The following is a 17,855-nucleotide window of genomic DNA, read 5'->3' as shown; positions in this document are numbered from 1 at the left end:
TAGGCGAGTCTCCTCGTTACCAGCTTAAAAATCCCTATTTAAAATTCCCACTTTTTAGTAACCTTTTATAGGTTATAGGGATCTAACCCTTTATAACGGAGAGCTGGTCGAGTACCTCCTCGACAGGGGTAGAACTCGGGATCTAACAAGTGGGAAAATAAATGTAAGAATAAAAGCTCAGAGAGCTTGTGAACTGTAGTGAGCTGACAATCTCCCATCCGAAATGATGGCGGCTACCAGAGAAAATCTATTCAATGAAAACATGACAGCTCTCTGTCACTTCTGATGCAGTCTCAGTTACGATGTTAATGGCTGTCATCAGCTCCTACCGTTACACACAATTCTAAAATAACAAGATGGGGCATCCTGCTGATGTATGAGGAATAATTCCTATTCATTTCGCGTGAAGCCTATATCAAACAGAACACAATATTCTCACGTTTGTGAAAATTATTTTAGCCGAATGATTTAGGATTAAATTTAAGGGCAGTTTTCCAGCTATACAGAGGAATATCCTCATAGCAAAATAAATGCACATGCCTGTCTGTCATTTGTATATTAAAGTCACATTGACTGCTGTAGTATTGTTAATCTGAGCAGCCGTATGGGTGCCAGCCTTACATAACCAGTGGCATGGCAAATCTGCTACCTGGAAGGGAGGATATTAACTCATGCCCAGTTCCAGCTGTCAGCAGTGTCCTCCTTACTCTTACTCACACCATATGCCATGTATCACGTGCCAGACTCAGCAATGCCTGAGCCCTTGATGACATGTTACCTCAGTGGATGCAACACTGGACACCAGCTAGGAAAAAGCTTGGACCGACAGTGCTTTTGTTAGTGGATTGGTCTGTAATTTTACTCTGTCTAAACTCTCTCTGTAGCTGGGTCAGAGGAGGCCACAGCCAGAATCCAGCAACCATCCAGAGGAGCTAAATAGCTTCGTATCTTCCCTTAATTGCAGGATACGGCAGCCTGTTTATTGTGCTTCAATGTTTAAGATGTTGCCTCCAGATTGAGGTTTAGAAAGTGAGGTTTGTGTGTGATCCGACTGGACAATCAGGCACAGATGAAATGTCCTGCATGTGGTTTTGCCAGAAGATTTCTTTTTGCTATTTTGAGCTGACAGCATCAGCGAATTATTCTATGTCACTGATTATCAGACGAGACCCATGAATGCGTCATGGCGATGCTCCACTAAATAATTCCTATTGGCCCTCGTAGCCGTCAGAAGCACTTCCGTGTGGGCTGTTTTTAAGTGGGGCATGAAACAAGAGAGCGCCAGCCAGTGTTCTCGCCCTGACCTTACAGTCCCACAAACATGAACACCACAACAATGAATATCAAAATCACGTGGAGCAGACATTATAAGTCAAAGTTAAAATGCAAAATGCAAAGCCTGTTGGGCACACACAGCCTGTAGAACAGGCATATTGAGAGCTCCACTAAAGCCAAAAGGTTTCATGTTGTACCTCGTCTAACTCTTTAAAATGGAATTATCCTCAAAGTGAAAACAAAAGTACATAATCCATACGCATTCACAACCTGGCAGAAAAGCAAATATTTAATTAGCTATATGCGGGGATTTATCCAGCTATTGAATTTTTTATCAGGTAGACTATTTGAGTCACTGCTTATATGGACTTTCAGTTCTCCCTGTAGATGAAATTTCATAATATCTCTAATTAAGAAAGTTAAACTTGTAGACTACACAAAGATCAGTAATCTAATAACCACAGGAAGTCAGTGTGGGGGTTTTATTTGGCGTGTACTAGCAGATTTTCAGCCATAATAAACTCTAATCTATGAAATGAGGCAGTAGGGGAATATTTCACTTGTGAAGGCAGTTTCCTGAGTCTGCAGTTACTTTTTAAGATGTAAACACTCCCTTCTGTGTTTACTGCTCTAAGATAATCTAAAGGAACGTTGTGTTTCTGAGCATGCATAATAGAGAATAGAGAATAGACATCTGTTATGTTATGTTGTTGAAAAATATTGTTATCATCTGCCTTGTGAGAAAAAAAGGATTTAAGAGTTATATCTGAATCCTTTTTTTACACAATAAACAGTTGGTTTTCAACTGCATTGGACATCTACATAAGTCCTTCAAAATAATATATATAGAAAAAGTCATTGGCATGATTTTTTACTTGTTTTACTTGAGTAAAAACAATCATAAAAAAGTGCTTTGTGAATTCAAAATTCATACATGACAGGGCTTGGTTTGAGATTTTTATCAAGCTTATCATTTTTGTGATTCAGAGGCACACATATTGTCAAACAAATTTGCACTTATTCAAATCCATTTGATCACAGTGAACCTGGGGCCATTCAGGACCGCTTCAAATCTGAGACAAGGAGCGCCTGCTTTGTTTTGCCCTATTATTCTGCTTGCATCTAAGATGTGAAAAGAAAGCATATTACCGCTAGTATTTAGCCGTACAGATACTGTAGTTCTGATTTTACAGAATGTGTCCATATTAGGTTTGTGTTATATGTGTTCAGCAGCATGGAGGGGCAACAACTTATATTTCATCATGCAACGCTGTCTCGCAAAATGACAATACATTTTAATCAGGAAGTCCGTCTTTATGCTGTTCATCAGTCACATTTCTCCCTCACCCTCTCTGTCCCCCACCTCCTGCTCCCATGGCAATCAGCTGTCTGTGGGTGTTTACTCCTTAGATTAACCAACCAGATTATGTCACAATCTCCTTAAACCAATCATATCATTGCTGCCAAACATTAGATCTGTTCTCCTCTCTGCTGCTGTCAGCTGTCATTTCAGAGTGAATCACCTCACCCCTCCTTTACTCTATTCCCCTCGAGAGCCCCAGGTCTGAACTCAACAGAGGCCTGCTCCTCTTCACATTCATCCAGATCTCTTTCATTCTCTGTCATTCTTTTAAAATAATTACTACCACCAGTGTCTAGACCCCAACAGGGGGGATCCTATACCACACACAGCTCCATTACCCCTTAAAGATCTGTCCATTGCTGCAGCACCTCCATTCAGCCTATGTCTGAACACTCCATTTCAGCTCCTGTCTCTTTAAATTCCCCACTGTGTTTCTGCATTAGCTCTGCCGTGTTTGAGGGCATTAACTAACTGTATAGAAGTGACAAAGCCAGTAGGAACATGGATTAGATTAGAACTTTATCGATGTGTGAGGACCAGGGCCCATTCATTTTGGGCCCCATGAAAAGAAATATTACTGGGCCCCAGTATAGTCAGCCGTAAGGGCGACGAAAATTTGTTATGCTGTTTACATAAACTGTGCATTTTAATTATATTTTTGACTATAATTTCCTATATGTGTGAAAAGAACAACATGACAGTTACTTAGTAGGGAAAGCACTGAACACTCAGAATACAATGGAATTTAGATTCATTGTCTGCAAGTCTGCAACTTTAATGGTTAAAATATAAAATTCTCTTAAATTAAATTACCTGAAAATTTCAAATGCATGACATACATGAATTATATAGAATTTCCTGTAATACCGTTTGAAATAGCATCACCATCACCAGATTCAGGTTTCCTCCCACCATTCTGTTTTACTGTCAGTTATTTGATCAAAAATAACAAAAGAAAATGTGATTTTCACAACCAGTACCCCACTGCTCACTGTCTCCCTCTTGTAGCCCTGCATTTAGGTCTAATTTATCTCCAAAATTACTATTATAGCAATACCACACAATTTCTCTTTCAAACATGCACATCACCCCCCCCCACACACACTTAGACCAGCCACTGCACTCAATGTAAAAACTGTATGCTGTCTTACATTATGTTTTTGTTGTTGTTTTTCTTAAGTTTGTTATATACGTTTATATTTTGTTAAATCTATTAAAAATAATAATAACAACAATTTATCTCCAAAACTGTACGTGGTGGAATTAGAGTTGGGGTGGAAAAAAATACATAAATGAGGCTCTATGGTCGTTGCGATTTAATATTGTTAACGTTTCTCTGATTGGATTGAGAGCAGTCACTTAGTCTGCAAGCACCAGATTATTCTCCTCTTTTCCTACTGCAAAGCAAGGGCTGAGAGTCCCAAACTACTGACCAAACATAGTATTTCAGTGAGTTTATAGTTCATTTTCAGTGATAGCTACATTTCAATAAAACAAAATAAAGTTATAGGCTATATGCTTTTTAAACCGTTTAAATTATTCTGAAATAAATACAGACTATGTGTTTTTATTTCAGAATGATCTTAATTCATTAATTTCGATTTTTTTCCATAATAGTGGATTAATTCAACACAGAGCTGCTCACCTCCTTCCTCAGTTGTGGGTAGGCCTACTGGGGCTGGTTCAGGGGTAGGTGGGGGTACTGGGGCTGGTTCAGGGGTAGGGGGCTCACAGGGCTCACAGACAGCTGCGGCTGATGCTGCTGCACTTGACGTGTCTGTTCAAACATGCATAATTTTTGACAGGAGGGGTGGTCAACTGATTAAATATGGGCAGCTTGCTAAACGTGAACAGTGAAATCTAAAAATCCAGAGTTTTTGAGAAATGTTTCCAAAATAAACTTAGCGTTATTATCAGTGCATTAAGTGATGCATATTTAAGATTATAAACTAACACATTAGTGTCATATTATTTTTGTCAGTATTATAATTTTATTAGGGGCCTTTCTGGGCCCCTTTCAATGATAGGCCCCTAGAATCCTTCCCCTTATCCCCCCCTTTTCGGCGCCCCAGGTGAGGACAGATAGCCTGTGCGGAGAGTTGTAACACAGCAGGGCGAGGAGGTCCGAATTGAGGGGCAGACGTTTCGGCGTAGGACGTGGTTCGGCCTTACGTAGGCCTTTCATTAACATGCTTATGTGTGAGTGGGACGAGACTGGACATGGAGCCCCTGAGGATAGTGTAGTGAAGAAGTTAATGCCACTGATATAGACCTCGATGGTGGATGATTTTATCTTGAGGATGGAATGGGCGAATGTGATGAAGTTAGAGAGAGTCAGGATGTTGAATGATGGGAACAAGAGGCTGTATGCGGCATGGAAAGTTTTGAAGCAATTCCCTCTGGTCAGGTACGATGAGAGTGTTCGCGGAGTGACGCTATTGAGGATGTCATCTTGGGAAGCGGTGACTAGATGTTCCAATTGCGGGGTCAGTTGAAGGTGGTGGCTGAAAACGGTGGGACTGGGGTCGGAAGAGGGTCAGAGGCTGGTGCCAATTGTCTGAATCCATGAAACAAGAAACGAGATAGTGAGTCGGCAACTGAGTTTTTATAGCCTGGGATGTGAGAGGATCGGATGATGAATTGGTGTTGGGCTGAAACCAGGGTGAGCCGCCGCATAAACTGCATAATATCTAGGCAATGTGACCGCCCTTTATTGATTATGTCCACAATGGCGCTGTTGTCGGAGTAGATGGCGATGGTCTTCTTTGACCATTCGTGCCCCCAAAGGATGGCTGCTATCAGGACTGAATACATTTCGTATATGGTGGAGGAAGGCGTGAGAGATGAGAATTTGGCTGGCCATGTGGCTGAGAACCACCTGCCACCGTAGTAGCCACCAAAGCCGACGGAAGGGGCTGCGTCTGTGAACAGCTGGATATCTTCTGCTTTAGTGGTGCCACAGTTTTAGCTCCATCTTGCATGCTTCGTCCAGCGGAACATGGGCATGGAGAGATGGAACAGAAGCAGCTATAGAGAGGAGGTGTGACAAGAAGGAACGACCTTGGGGGATGATACAGATGGCGTAGTTGAGGTGGCCTAGCAGCGAGAGTAGTTGCCGTTTGGTGCATGTGTGAACCAGAAGGAAGTTTGAAATGAGTAAGGCGGGATTTTCTCAGAAGGCAGGGATGCTTGGAGTGAAACGGAGTCGAGGGTGATGCCCAGGAATTCCAACAAAGTGCTGGAGCCTTCTGTTTTCTCTGAGGCAAGGGGAACTCCGAGTTTGTGGAATGTGGAGGTCAAAGTGTTAAGACCATATGATGGGGGTGAAGATGGCGGCGTGATGGTGAGAAAGTTGTCAAGGAGGTGGAGGACATGAGGGAGTTTGTGGTTGTTTGTCAGGATCCAGCAGAGTGCTTCAGAAAGAGAGTCGAATATTTTCGGGCTGCTTTTGCACCCAAAGGTCATCCTAGATCATTGTAGTTATTACAGACCATCCTCCCGCCCTGGTAGAGGATTGGTCTTCCTCTCTTATCTACGCTTTTGGGAAGAGGGCCGAGGGGGGTTGGCTTGGTGTTTACTGGTTTCGGGGTGATAGACGGTGGAGGGACTCCCAAGGGCAGGTTGCAAAAAACGGCGGGTTCCTTTTATTTTGAGCTGAGGTGTGAGGCAAAGGAGCGGAGAGGGTGCATGCTGTGGCCGGGTGGGATGGTGCGCCACACAGATCATAGTTCAATGAAGCGCAAGCTGTGAAAATGCGACAATACAGCTCAGGGTCTAATGTTCCCCAGTATGTCCCCCGATTAAATTGCTGCATGCGTCCAGCAGCTTGAGGTGAGGTCTAGGATCATTGACAAGTAGTCGTCCAGTTCTGACCTGCGGTCGGGGAAGGCGGAACAGATGTTGTCGCGGTAAAGCGAGAATGTGAATGCGAATTCGACTGCTGTGAGTTCCTCGGAGCGGGTGGTGAGTGGCTGTTTAAGTTCAATGGGACCGAGTGAGGTTTGCTCTTCCCTAGGGAACTGAGGATAGCGTGTGGAAGGCTGAATGAGTTGAGCGAGGTCAATGTAGTTACCGGCGAGGATCTGGGGGAGGAGGGAAAATGAGAAACAGGAGGAAATGGAGGATTTTGGCCAGCGGCACCAGCATAAATTGCCGTTGAGGGTGTGGTCTGAGTGACAGTGGTGGCCTGTATCGAAGTGGGAGGAGCTGAGGTGATCAGGGAAGATGGGATAGGAAAGGTAGAAGCAAGAGAAAAGGAAAGGATGCTGGGATGGAGGGAGATGCATGTGCTCAGGTTGTTTGTGAAGTCTGAGGAACAAAGGACGAGGGTTGAGATAACTCTGGGACAGGAAGAGCTTGTGCAGAGTTTGATACGACCTGGCCCTCTGAGAGGGCTGATGTGGAAGGCTGAACGTCTTGGGCCGTGCGATGCGCTGTGATGTCATCGGTGTTGCTGCAGACGCGGCGCTGCAAACCTGGAAGTGCTCAGGAAGCTTGGCGAGGGAGAGTGGAGTATTGCTCCACCCCTTTCCAGTCTGTGAGGAGTTGGAAAAGTTTTGCCTTTTTGTCGGAGCGATGGAAGAGGGTGCTACGTTGGCTGAGTGTGTGCCTGAGACGAGCGACTGTCCAGTCGGAGATGTTTGCAGCTGAGCTGCTGTCGGAGAGTTGGCGGGGTGAATTCGGACAGGAGTTGCTTCGCCTGTTGCTCGAGCACCTGTATTTCGAGAGGGTTGGTGATGGCTGTGTAGAACGGCCGACATCCCTCGGACACCGAAGACGGGATCTTCCCCTTAGGCTGCTGGAAGGCGAAGGTCCAACAATGTCGGAGATGTTGGAGGATGAATGCCGAGAGCGCCGGGGAATGTGGATTACGGAGCGCAGACGAGGTAGCTGAGAAGGTTGGATGTTGCCGTTAATTGATGGAGAGGTTTCTGGGACTTCGAGAGAATGATGATCTCCTTCAAACGTGTCGCTGTCTGAAGGGCAGAGAAGGAGCTTGTAGTTCATTGCTGAGGTAAGCGTTGTTTCATGCCAGTCTGTCACGATCATGTGAAGACTGAGTCAAACGAGAAAGAAACGGATATGGTGTGCTTAAATGTTTCTGGTGTGGAAATGGGATGCGTTCGAGGCGTGGTCTTAGTTCCCGAATCTACTTTATCAAACTTCATTTTTACAATATGGGACCTTAAAAATATGATTATGTCATAATGTCTTCTAATCACTAAAGATATTTCTCCTCTTTAGTGTGCATGTCAATAAACAATTGTTCACTTTTAATAAGTCTGTCATGATTAAAATGACCTTGATTAGGTGAAAACTCTTGCTTGTCACATAGATCCATTCATTTTCACATTTCTGTTAATGTACAGATTTGAGTTGCAATATCAGAGTTTTAGTTTGAAACAATCAAAAATTAACAAAAATTATCAGTGAATGTGAAGAAATAACAGTTCGGACATTATGTCAGAGACACATATGAATTATGTTGCAGAGATATTGGCTGAAGCTCTTGTACTACTTGCACACCAAATTTTTATAGTAGGCTATAGTAATGATGGATACAATACAAGGGTACATGGATACAACAACACCGCTAGCTGCAGTTAGCAGTTACTGGTGAAATGCTGCCCCTATTTGTTGGGAGTAGGGTGAACAAACAGTACTGAATCACAAGCTGTTGTAATCCTATCCTTTCCCGATTAGACTTAACCAGAGTTTTGATTGTGTGTGTGTGTGTGTGTGTGTGTGCGTGTGTGTCCACTGCAGCTGGCTGCAGATTGGCTACAGATGTTTGCATCCTACATGAATAATGGGTGTTGTTTTTTCAGCTGTGTACAGTGCTGTTACAAAATAATAAACAGGTACTGTGAGGTTGATGTACAGTAACTCACAAAAGTCAGTACACTCCTTACATTTGACACTTTGCTACAATGTGAAGTAGTCAGTGTACAGCTTGTATAACAGTATAAATTTACTGTCAACTCAAAATAACGCAACACACAGCCATTAATGTCTGAACCGCTGGCAACAAAAGTGAGTGAGTACTCCCTAAGTGAAAATGTCCAAATTGGGCCCAATAAGCCATTTGTTATTGTTACAAGGTCTGAGGTGTGAATGGGGAGCAGGTGTGTAAATTTGGTGGTATCACGTTAATCAAGTTAATTCTCCTGTTTTTATATTTTTCTTTACATCTTTAAGCTTCATGTTGCACTCATGTAACACATTAATATTTCTAAAACAGTGATCAGACTGAAGTTACTTATTCAAGTCACTGTGCGTTACTATTATTTTTGTCATTTTCCGTAGTAAAAATATATATTTTCGCTTTCTTCTTGCGTCTCTGGGAGTAGTGTCACGTATGCCACAAATCATGTTTTCAGCACGAGGTCAACTCACGAGTACCCCACGCAGCGACACAAACACAAACAAGCCAGAGGTTCGGGTCGGGCTCGGGCAGAGAATCTAAACTCTACACTAGTGTATGCCTTGACAGATTATCAAGAGTGCCTTACCTGAGTAACCCTGCCTCTGTGAACGGAGCAGCTAGAGGTGCACGAGAGCTGCTGCAGCCTCTGAGGCAGCCAGACTCTGGCCGTCAACATCATCTAAATTTGACGGACAATAACAACAGACATTATTCGTATAGTAAAAGTTTACTAAACTAAACGGTGCTCACATTAACTACGTAGACAGAGCCAGGTCTGCCTGGAGAGTTTAAAGTTACCCTCGGCATTATTAACAGATGGCGTCCCGTTAGCTCTGCTGCTGCTTGTCTCACTTGCGTCACTAAGTAGTAGTGTATCATCACTCTACAGTGTGGCCAAATGTTTCTGCATATTGGAGGTAGTTTCCCCTTTGATGAAATGGAAACTTAACAAGTGTTGCAAGTGACCATATTGTCGTCTTTTCACGTGAAATATAACCAAACTTTGGAGCGCTTCTGCCTCCACGCCATGTTTGCTGCGCTCTGAACCAAAACAACGCAGTGCGTGTGTGACGTCATGAGGCAATGCAACGAGCAGGACCGATAAGCGGAATTGTTAAGCAGACATGCTAATGATTCAGAGGAATCGACTCACTGGGCACCGGTTCTGAAGAAGAACCAGTTCTCAATTCCCATCCCTAGTGGCGGGTCAGTCTGTCAGTGCTCAGACCATACACCGCACACTGTATCAAATTGGTCTGCATGGCTGTCATTCCAGAAGGAAGCCTCTTCTAAAGATGATGCACAAGAAAGCCCCCAAACAGTTTTCTGAATCCAAGCAGACTAAGGACATAGATTACTGGAACCATATCCTGTGGTCTGATGAGATCAAGATAAACTTATTTGGTTCAGATGGTGTCAAGTGTGTGTGGTGGCAACCAGGTGAGGAGTACAAAGACAAGTGTGTCTTGCCTACAGTCAAGCATGGTGGTGGGAGTGTCATGGTCTGGGGCTGCATGAGTGCTGCCGGCACTGGGGAGCTACAGTTCATTGATCGAACCATGAATGGCAGTATTCCAAGATGATAACGACCCCAAACACACCTCCAAGACGACCACTGCCTTGCTAAAGAAGCTGAGGGTAAAGGTGATGGACTGGCCAAGCATGTCTTCAGACCTAAACCCTACTGAGCATCTGTGGGGCATCCTCAAACGGAAGGTGGAGGAGCGCAAGGTCTCTAACATCCACCAGCTCCGTGATTTCCTCATGGAGGAGTGGAAGATGATTCCAGTGGCAACCTGTGAAGCTCTGGTGAACTCTATGCCCGAGAGGGTTAAAGTGAAACTCCCGCCAAAAAGCAACCGAGGCCTTATTTGTGATTGAATATGAGTCAAACCTTCGTGTAAAAGCATAATTACGCCGAAAGAGGCACTTATAAGATTTACCGTAGTTTCTTTTTCGGGCAGGCTAATTTTCAATGGAGTGCAGGGGCACTTTTGTCTTGACTAAACAAGACATATCATTCTAGTGTTTCAACTTGCTGATGCAGCTTGCAACAAAAACAGAAAGGAAAGCAACACGGGTATAATTTACTGATATCTGGGTTCTCTGAATTATAAGGTTATGCTTGTATGGTACATTTATCTCTCAATTCTACAACACAGGGATGCACAACCAATGCAAGCTAGACAAAAGACAGTTATTTATATATCTAAATGATAAATAAATAAATGAATGAATAAATGAATAAAAATCAGCTGTTCACCAGAAGTGCTCAAACAGATCAACTAGGAGAAACTGAAGTGGAACAACATCAGCTTCAAAGACAATACACAACCTTTATGATAATAGTTTGCAAAACCTGCTCATTACATACTTGTTCCTGTTGTGTCATATTGCTTATCATTTATTTTTTGTTAAGCTACAACCTGCTCTATTTAGCAGCATTATGACATGACAGTAGGTGGAAAGTAGTGGCCTGTATAAATGTATGGCACAGGCTGTTAGTAGGATCAGAGTTAGCTGCGAGCCTCCACTGCAGCAATTCAAAATACACAACATCAATGTCGCCTGCTGGCACTTGCTGTCTGAGACGAACGAGAGTTAGTGGAATAAGACTACAAGCCTCAAACAACAGACACGACTCCTGCTGAGGTGAGGTGAGGTGAGGTGAGTTGAGGTGAGGTTTGAAACCATTAAAAATGTGTATGCATAACAAGAACAAACTAAGTACAGAAAAGCCATAAACTATACAGCTAATACTATACTATATAGCTAACATAAGCCCTCATAAGCTACTGATCATATCAGACCAAGGAAAGTGTTAGAAACCAAATCTGAATTGGATTGTATCTTAATTGCTTATTAATTCAGCTTCACTTGTGAGAGGAAAATATTTCTTAGAGAGGTGGTGGACGCTGCTCAAATGGTTGATGGACAGTGTTTACATGATGTCTTTAATATGATGATGCTGACCATATTATCATCACTATCTTGTTTCCGCTGTTTAATTCTTAAAACTCCAGAATTATTTCCTGGGTGTAAACACATTTGTGTATGTTTGTGTAGTATGAAGGCTTAACAAACTTTATTCTGTTGAGCGGCCTGTGTTGTATAATGACAAACAAATGTTGAACCTTGCTGGTGCGCAGGTGGTCGAGTGGTTAGAGCGCATGCCACATGCGTAGCCGATCCCGGTTTGATTCCAGCCGGAGGTCCTTTGCTGCATGTCACATCCCTCTCTCTCTCCCATATTTTTCCTATCTGTCTACTGCTTAATAAAGGTGTCTATGCCAGAAAAAAAAAAATGTTGAACCTTGCACAATCTGGCTTCAGTGGCTGCTGGATACAAAAACCTGTGCATCATCCTCTTCACACAGCACAACTTGCCAACCTTGAGAACTCAAAAATAAGAAGGATTTGGAGACCAAAGCAGGGCCCTGAGGGTCCAGGTTAAAGCGTCAAAGGAAGAGCTCCATTCATTTCTATGAAGTTGCTCAGTTGCGTGTGAAGCCAAAATGTGGAATTTGTTTCAGTAGAGAATGTCTCAGATCTTCCTCAGTGTGCGGCCCACAGAGCCTGCACATGAGACTTCCTTCGGCCAGGCTGGTTAACTTCTGGTTAAGCTCGTCTGGACTTTCAAAATGTAATCGAACCAAATGGCTCAAATTCTGACAGTGAAACCCATCACATCACTGGGGCTAAAAAAAAAATTTATCCACCATTTTACAATTTCTCTTCCTATCTCTCACTCACTGAGGAGGACGAGGTGCAACGATACAGCAGACATGATGCCCAGCCAGAAAAGGGTCGAAAGAATTAAAAGAGGAAAGCGATGTGAAAATTTGTCTTGAATTGGAAGAACTACACTAGAATTGTGATCACTGGGAGAAAGAAAATGGGAGTCTCCTGGTTGGCAAGTTCATTTTGTAGATTACACACAAAAAGCTTTTCAGAAGGTATCTCAGTATACAGCTGCCCTTTCTTTTGTTCATTTAGTCCCTCAGGTTTTCACACATTGAATTATTCTTGTATCATTTCTACAGATGTGGATAGAATAGAGAGAGAAAGATCACCCTATCCATTCCACCTAATGATGCTGGACTGCTAGTCTCTTCATGGATTAGCAGCTGTGAATCCACTGTTGCTTCAGCCTGGCTAAATTAGACCGGCTGGAAAGAAAATCCAAGTGAAATGCATTAGGTGCAGGGTTCCAGGGTTCTTCAGAATCTCATGGGTGAAATGAGGAGAAAACCACGCTGTGGCTTTAATGCAAATGTGACTAATGCATGACAGGTCTATCCAGCCCATAAGATGTTAAACCCGAGGCAGACAGGGAGGAGGAGCTCCATAAATAGATGTGCCCAGGAAATCACAACTTGATGTGATGACAAATATAACATCCACATCAAACAAACAAACAAACAAACATCTTCCTCCACTTAGTTCCCTGTGTATTTTCTGATCTGTTAGGCCACAGTGTGCAGGTGCTCTAATTAGGCTAACAGAAGCCTTATCAACATCCACAGCTCCACCTGCAGGCTATTGATAATACAAACCTCACCTGCTGTTGCTCTCTGAGGCACAAACAGAGGAATCTTTACAAAATAATTAACATTTTTCTATTGGACACTTTTGTTCTTTGGGATCACAACAAAGCAGTTTATTGTGTACATGAGGGCAATAACCTGCTCCACAGTCAGGATTTGTCTGATTGTGACTGAAGAATTTTCTCCATCCACGAACTGACGTCCCCATTGGCACGTAGCAGCGTTGTTCTCCATATCGTTCCCCCGGCAAACGGGAAGCTGCCGTGTAAGAGGCTTTCATTAGTAACACTGCCGTCGCTCCTTTTGAAGCCAGGAGGAACCACAGCAGCTGCTGCTGCACACACACTTTTTCCTCAGCCAAACGAGCGCACGGCAGTCTCACAGGCAGCAGCGGAGCGCTTACACAACGTCAGCTTTTGATGATGTTTGAATAAGAAGATGGAATTCTTCTTCTGCTGCTGCTGCAGAAGCAGCCTGCAAACAAAAGCTGAAAAATGCAAGACAAAAAGTGATCCTCAGTGGGATCCACGCTCCCATCTGTGGCTGCAACTGTAGTCCCAAAGGAGCATGAAATTCACTGTGGGATGTTTCATTTGGCTCACCACCTCCTCCTGTGCTTTAACAGGGCCCGTTTATGCTAAATACCAGAGAACGGAAGTGTTTAGTTCAACAAATAAGCTTCTTATTTTTAATTGCCTCCACAAATCACAGCAGCAGTGCCATTGTCCTGACATTCAAGGTGCAAAGCAAGGACACACACAACACCATTAAGTTGACTTTTGCTTTGGCCTAGCACGTGACTGATCAGTGTCAGCACTGGAAGATACAAACAATCAGAGGTGACAAAGAATGTCCTGAGAGGTTTCTTCTACACCTCTGCTGACCTCTGTGTCACAATGTGTTTACAGTGTAATGGAGCCTGCTTCTTTATTCTTGCACTTGGGGCTGCAAGCTCCACATGTCGACCTTTTCTGTCCTCTTTAGGTTTGGCAGGCCCGTAGAAGAGAAGACAGGTGGGAAGAATAAACCTGCCTCTGCATTCCCAGTCAGTGTGGTGTCTATATTCACTTCACACTTGGGTTCAACACAGGGTGAACCTCATTTAATCCTATTAGTGGGACATCACTCACAAACCAGACTTCTTCAGAAACACAACAGAGCTTACCTGCAAAGGCGGGCCTCATGGTGAAGTCATGCTCATCTATGCGCAGGAGGTGGGTGGTTTTCACCTTCCGAGTTTTGGTTCCATCTGAAACCTTCTTCGACAAAGGACTGGAGACAGGTAAGTAGACAGAGAGGAAAGGTTTAGGACCAATAGAGCTCGGTCTAAAATTAAAGGATGAGGCTTGTGTTATTCTACATTTTTAGCCCCGTCAACGATGTGCTCATCTGTTTCTGAATACTTTCTGACTTCTTCACTCAATTGCCAGAAAGGAACATTAACAGTGGATGATTTAAAACCATCAATAAATGGTAAATGTATAGTTAGTTCAAATGTAGTCAATAGTTATTTCACTGTTAACTTCCACCGTTAAGGACAGCACCATCATTTCAGCCAGTGCTCCGCCAACCACTTAACTGTAGCAAATTAAGCAGCCAGGTAATGTTGTTATAGTGTGACAATTGTTCCATAACCTTAACACATGTTTATCTCCAGAAACAAAGCAGTTTCTTTACATTCCAGCACATCCTGGCTAAACTACATTGATTGTATGCTGCGTGCTATGGCCATCAAATAATGCAGCACTCCATGATGCTGAAGATCTTTTAAGCCTGCGCAATAAGGCAAACGTGACACTGTGTTTTTTTGAGATTGGATTTACAACCTTGTGTTGTAGACTGAATTAAAGTGAATTAAACGAGCACCATGTAGTTTGACTTTATTAATATTTACAATATTGATAAGGGAATAATACAAACTCAGAAATATGTTTTTTTTCCAATCAGTGAATATAGAAGCTGTTCTCAGAGGAAAATAAGGTCCACATAACACTGTTTGAAGCAAGAAAGGTGGCACGGTCCGCCGCATATAAGTAAAGCTAAACAGTATAAATTGTGTTGTCTTTTAATGTCACTTTCTTTATTCAGTCATGAAAATAACACCAGTTTGTTTATTTAGTTTGTTTAGGCAGAAAAACAAGTTCGTCAGTGAAGATCTTTCCCTTCTGATGAAATGTACAAACCACAGAGTGCATCTGTAAATTGACCTCAAACCTTGAAATCATGAGATATGGATTTAACCTATATCAACTACTTCTAATTTTAATTGGTTGGACTTGTCTTCCCCTGTCTGTGGCTGACAAATTCCTACTGAGGATGGAAATCTTTATAAGCACCTCACAAATATATAGTGTCTTTAAAAGCGTTTTCGGAAAACAGCTGGTCATTGTAGTTTTTATCAAATGTTACTCAAACAGAAGAACGTAGTGCATTTGTTGAGGAGTATTTTCAGCGGTGGATTAATATGCACTTGGTGCAGGAGTGAGTATTTCTGGCAGCAGGATGGTGTGTGTGGGGGATTTATTCAAAGTCAACTACAACATGTGTGTTCATGGTGATGAAGGAACATGTCCACCAGTGCAACAGTGTGGCTTGCTGATGTTTTTTTTAGAGTTTTTGGGTAACAATGGAGCTCTATGTTACAGAGAGAGAAGATCGTTTAAGCTACATACACAATCATGTCAGCAAAGGTTTCATTTACACTGGGGACCTGTTCCCACCACTTTGTAAAAATGCTTAAACTGGGCAACAAAATCAAACACCAAGATATATCAGTCCAAATACTTGGATATCATATCTACAAACTATGACAATATTGTAGGGATGACTGTTGAACACAATGAGATTTTTGATTAATAATTGTCAGTAATGTGGATATAATGACTCAGTGGGTAAAGGAAAGTATTAAAACAAGTAGAACAGTCTGGTGTGTTCAGAAAATAACATCAGACCACACTACACTTATGATATATGATATAACCATATCTAAAATCTAAGACCAAACATAGTCTCATATCATGATAACAATATAATATCGATATCTGGCCCAGCCCTGGTGAATTTAGAGACAAAAAAATACTTGAGAAAATAAAGGCATACTTTGCTGAGTCCTTGTTTTTAAAACAAGACCTAAATCACTGCTGGCAAAGAACTGAAATCCAAATGTGCTGGTAGTATAAAGCATGCATGTTATATGTGAAGATAAGTGAAGCTGCTGCTCAGGAATATTTGATCCTGGTTGAAAATGACATGCGTGTGACAGCCAGGGGGAACACAAGCTCAACCGCTGGTTTAAAGAGAATATCCTTCCACAACTCCCTCCACTCTTCAGTCTCTCTGTTCTGTGCCTCTACTAATACCCTCAAACCCACATCGAACACAGGCTGCTGCATCTCGGGGGGGGGGCTGATGTAAACACACGCACAAGTTTTTACGAAGGACAGAGGATCTCTGTCGGTTTCGTTCGGATCAATAGACCCTCCAAATAAACAGCTTGAATGTTTCAGACTGTAAATTTGTTTGGGAAGAGCTTTTGGCCACGTGCACGCTGCATGCAAATGTTGACATTCTGGGTGTTCTTGGGCATGAAGTCAGGGAAAAATCTGCAAAGCTCTCTTCCAACAATGTTAGCGCCCCTGTACTCTTTTGGTGTCAGACTGATGGAAGTGGTCTGCCGCACAGGTTCGTTCGTGTCTTTCTTTTCCGCTTTTTCCGTGAGGGTCGCGGGATGTTGCCGCTTTTTATCCTCCCTGAGGGGTTGCGGGGCTTACTGGGGCCAAATCCAGTTTTACTCATGGGCGAGGGTTGTGCCGCACGGGGTTGTGCGTAAATGTGTGATGTTAGAAAATCAAGTAATTTTTCTTTATATCTCGCTGGATATGATGGTTTCTGGAGTCCCCACCACATTCGAACCCAAATAAAAAGAAAGAATGTTTTTTCATACTTACGTGCCCGGCTTGTGCGTCTCCGCCGGCGCGGACCACCGCTTTTTCCTACTCTTGTGTTTCCTGCTCTCCCCGATCAGGATCAAGCAGAACAGTAAAAGCAGAAACCTAACGTAACCCGGCATGGTGAGTTTAAAAGTCCCGCAGCGAGTCGATCAGTGACGCCTTCGCTCCGCGTGCAGGACGCTCTGTGCACGGTACCATCTTCCTGTCAGAGGCAGAAGAAGAGAAAGCAGCGGCTGTGGCGGTGTGCGCCGGAGAGAGACGGAATGGTGAAATCTGATAAGCGCTCTGATTGGTCTTCAGACTCCAGAGAGGCTTTTTGTGGCTCAGGCGCGCGCAGCATCAGCACCACATGCAGCGCGCTGGAAAAGAAAAAGAAAAAAAAGAAAAAAGAAGACAGAGAAACACGTCCCTCCTGACGAGTCGTTCAGACGCAGAGACACCGCTAAGAGAAGGCACTTTGTCCTCTGAGTCAACGCAGACAGACAGGAGAAAAGTGGGAACATGGTGTCATATATTCCTGCTGCAGCTTGGCTTTGTTTCCACGGATAGGCGAGCAACCAGACACAGTGTTGACATGGTCTCAGCTGATCAGAAATTACGGCCCAGTATCCAGGATCAAATGTTCACAGTTAATGTGTCTTAAAACCACTGGTATGATGAAATGTAACCGTTCCGATATTTCCACGCCCTGTCATGTTCAGATTTCATGTTTATGTCAGAAGTTGGAGGGGATGCTGGTGGAGCCAGTGAGCACAATTCGATTCAGTGTTTCAGTATATAGGGGAGACTGGGGT

At 43.2% G+C, this 17,855-nt stretch overlaps 1 protein-coding gene across 1 annotated transcript in view; it reads right to left on the bottom strand.

Moving 5' to 3' along the window:
• The window catches only part of LOC115574652 (gamma-aminobutyric acid receptor subunit rho-2-like), a 36,022-nt gene extending 18,535 nt beyond the window's left edge, over positions 1 to 17,487 (bottom strand). Inside the window, exons 1-2 of the mRNA XM_030406316.1 lie at positions 17,059 to 17,487; positions 14,277 to 14,383 (exon numbers count right to left, since the gene is read on the bottom strand). Coding sequence (XP_030262176.1) covers positions 14,277 to 14,383; positions 17,059 to 17,180 — 229 coding nt within the window. The 5' untranslated portion in view covers positions 17,181 to 17,487. The remainder of the gene's footprint in view (positions 1 to 14,276; positions 14,384 to 17,058) is intronic.
• Positions 17,488 to 17,855: the final 368 nt, after the last annotated feature.

Source organism: Sparus aurata, chromosome 22 (assembly GCF_900880675.1).
Source record: "Sparus aurata chromosome 22, fSpaAur1.1, whole genome shotgun sequence".
Lineage (NCBI taxonomy): Eukaryota > Metazoa > Chordata > Actinopteri > Spariformes > Sparidae > Sparus > Sparus aurata.
This window is presented reverse-complemented; position numbering and strand designations above follow the sequence as displayed.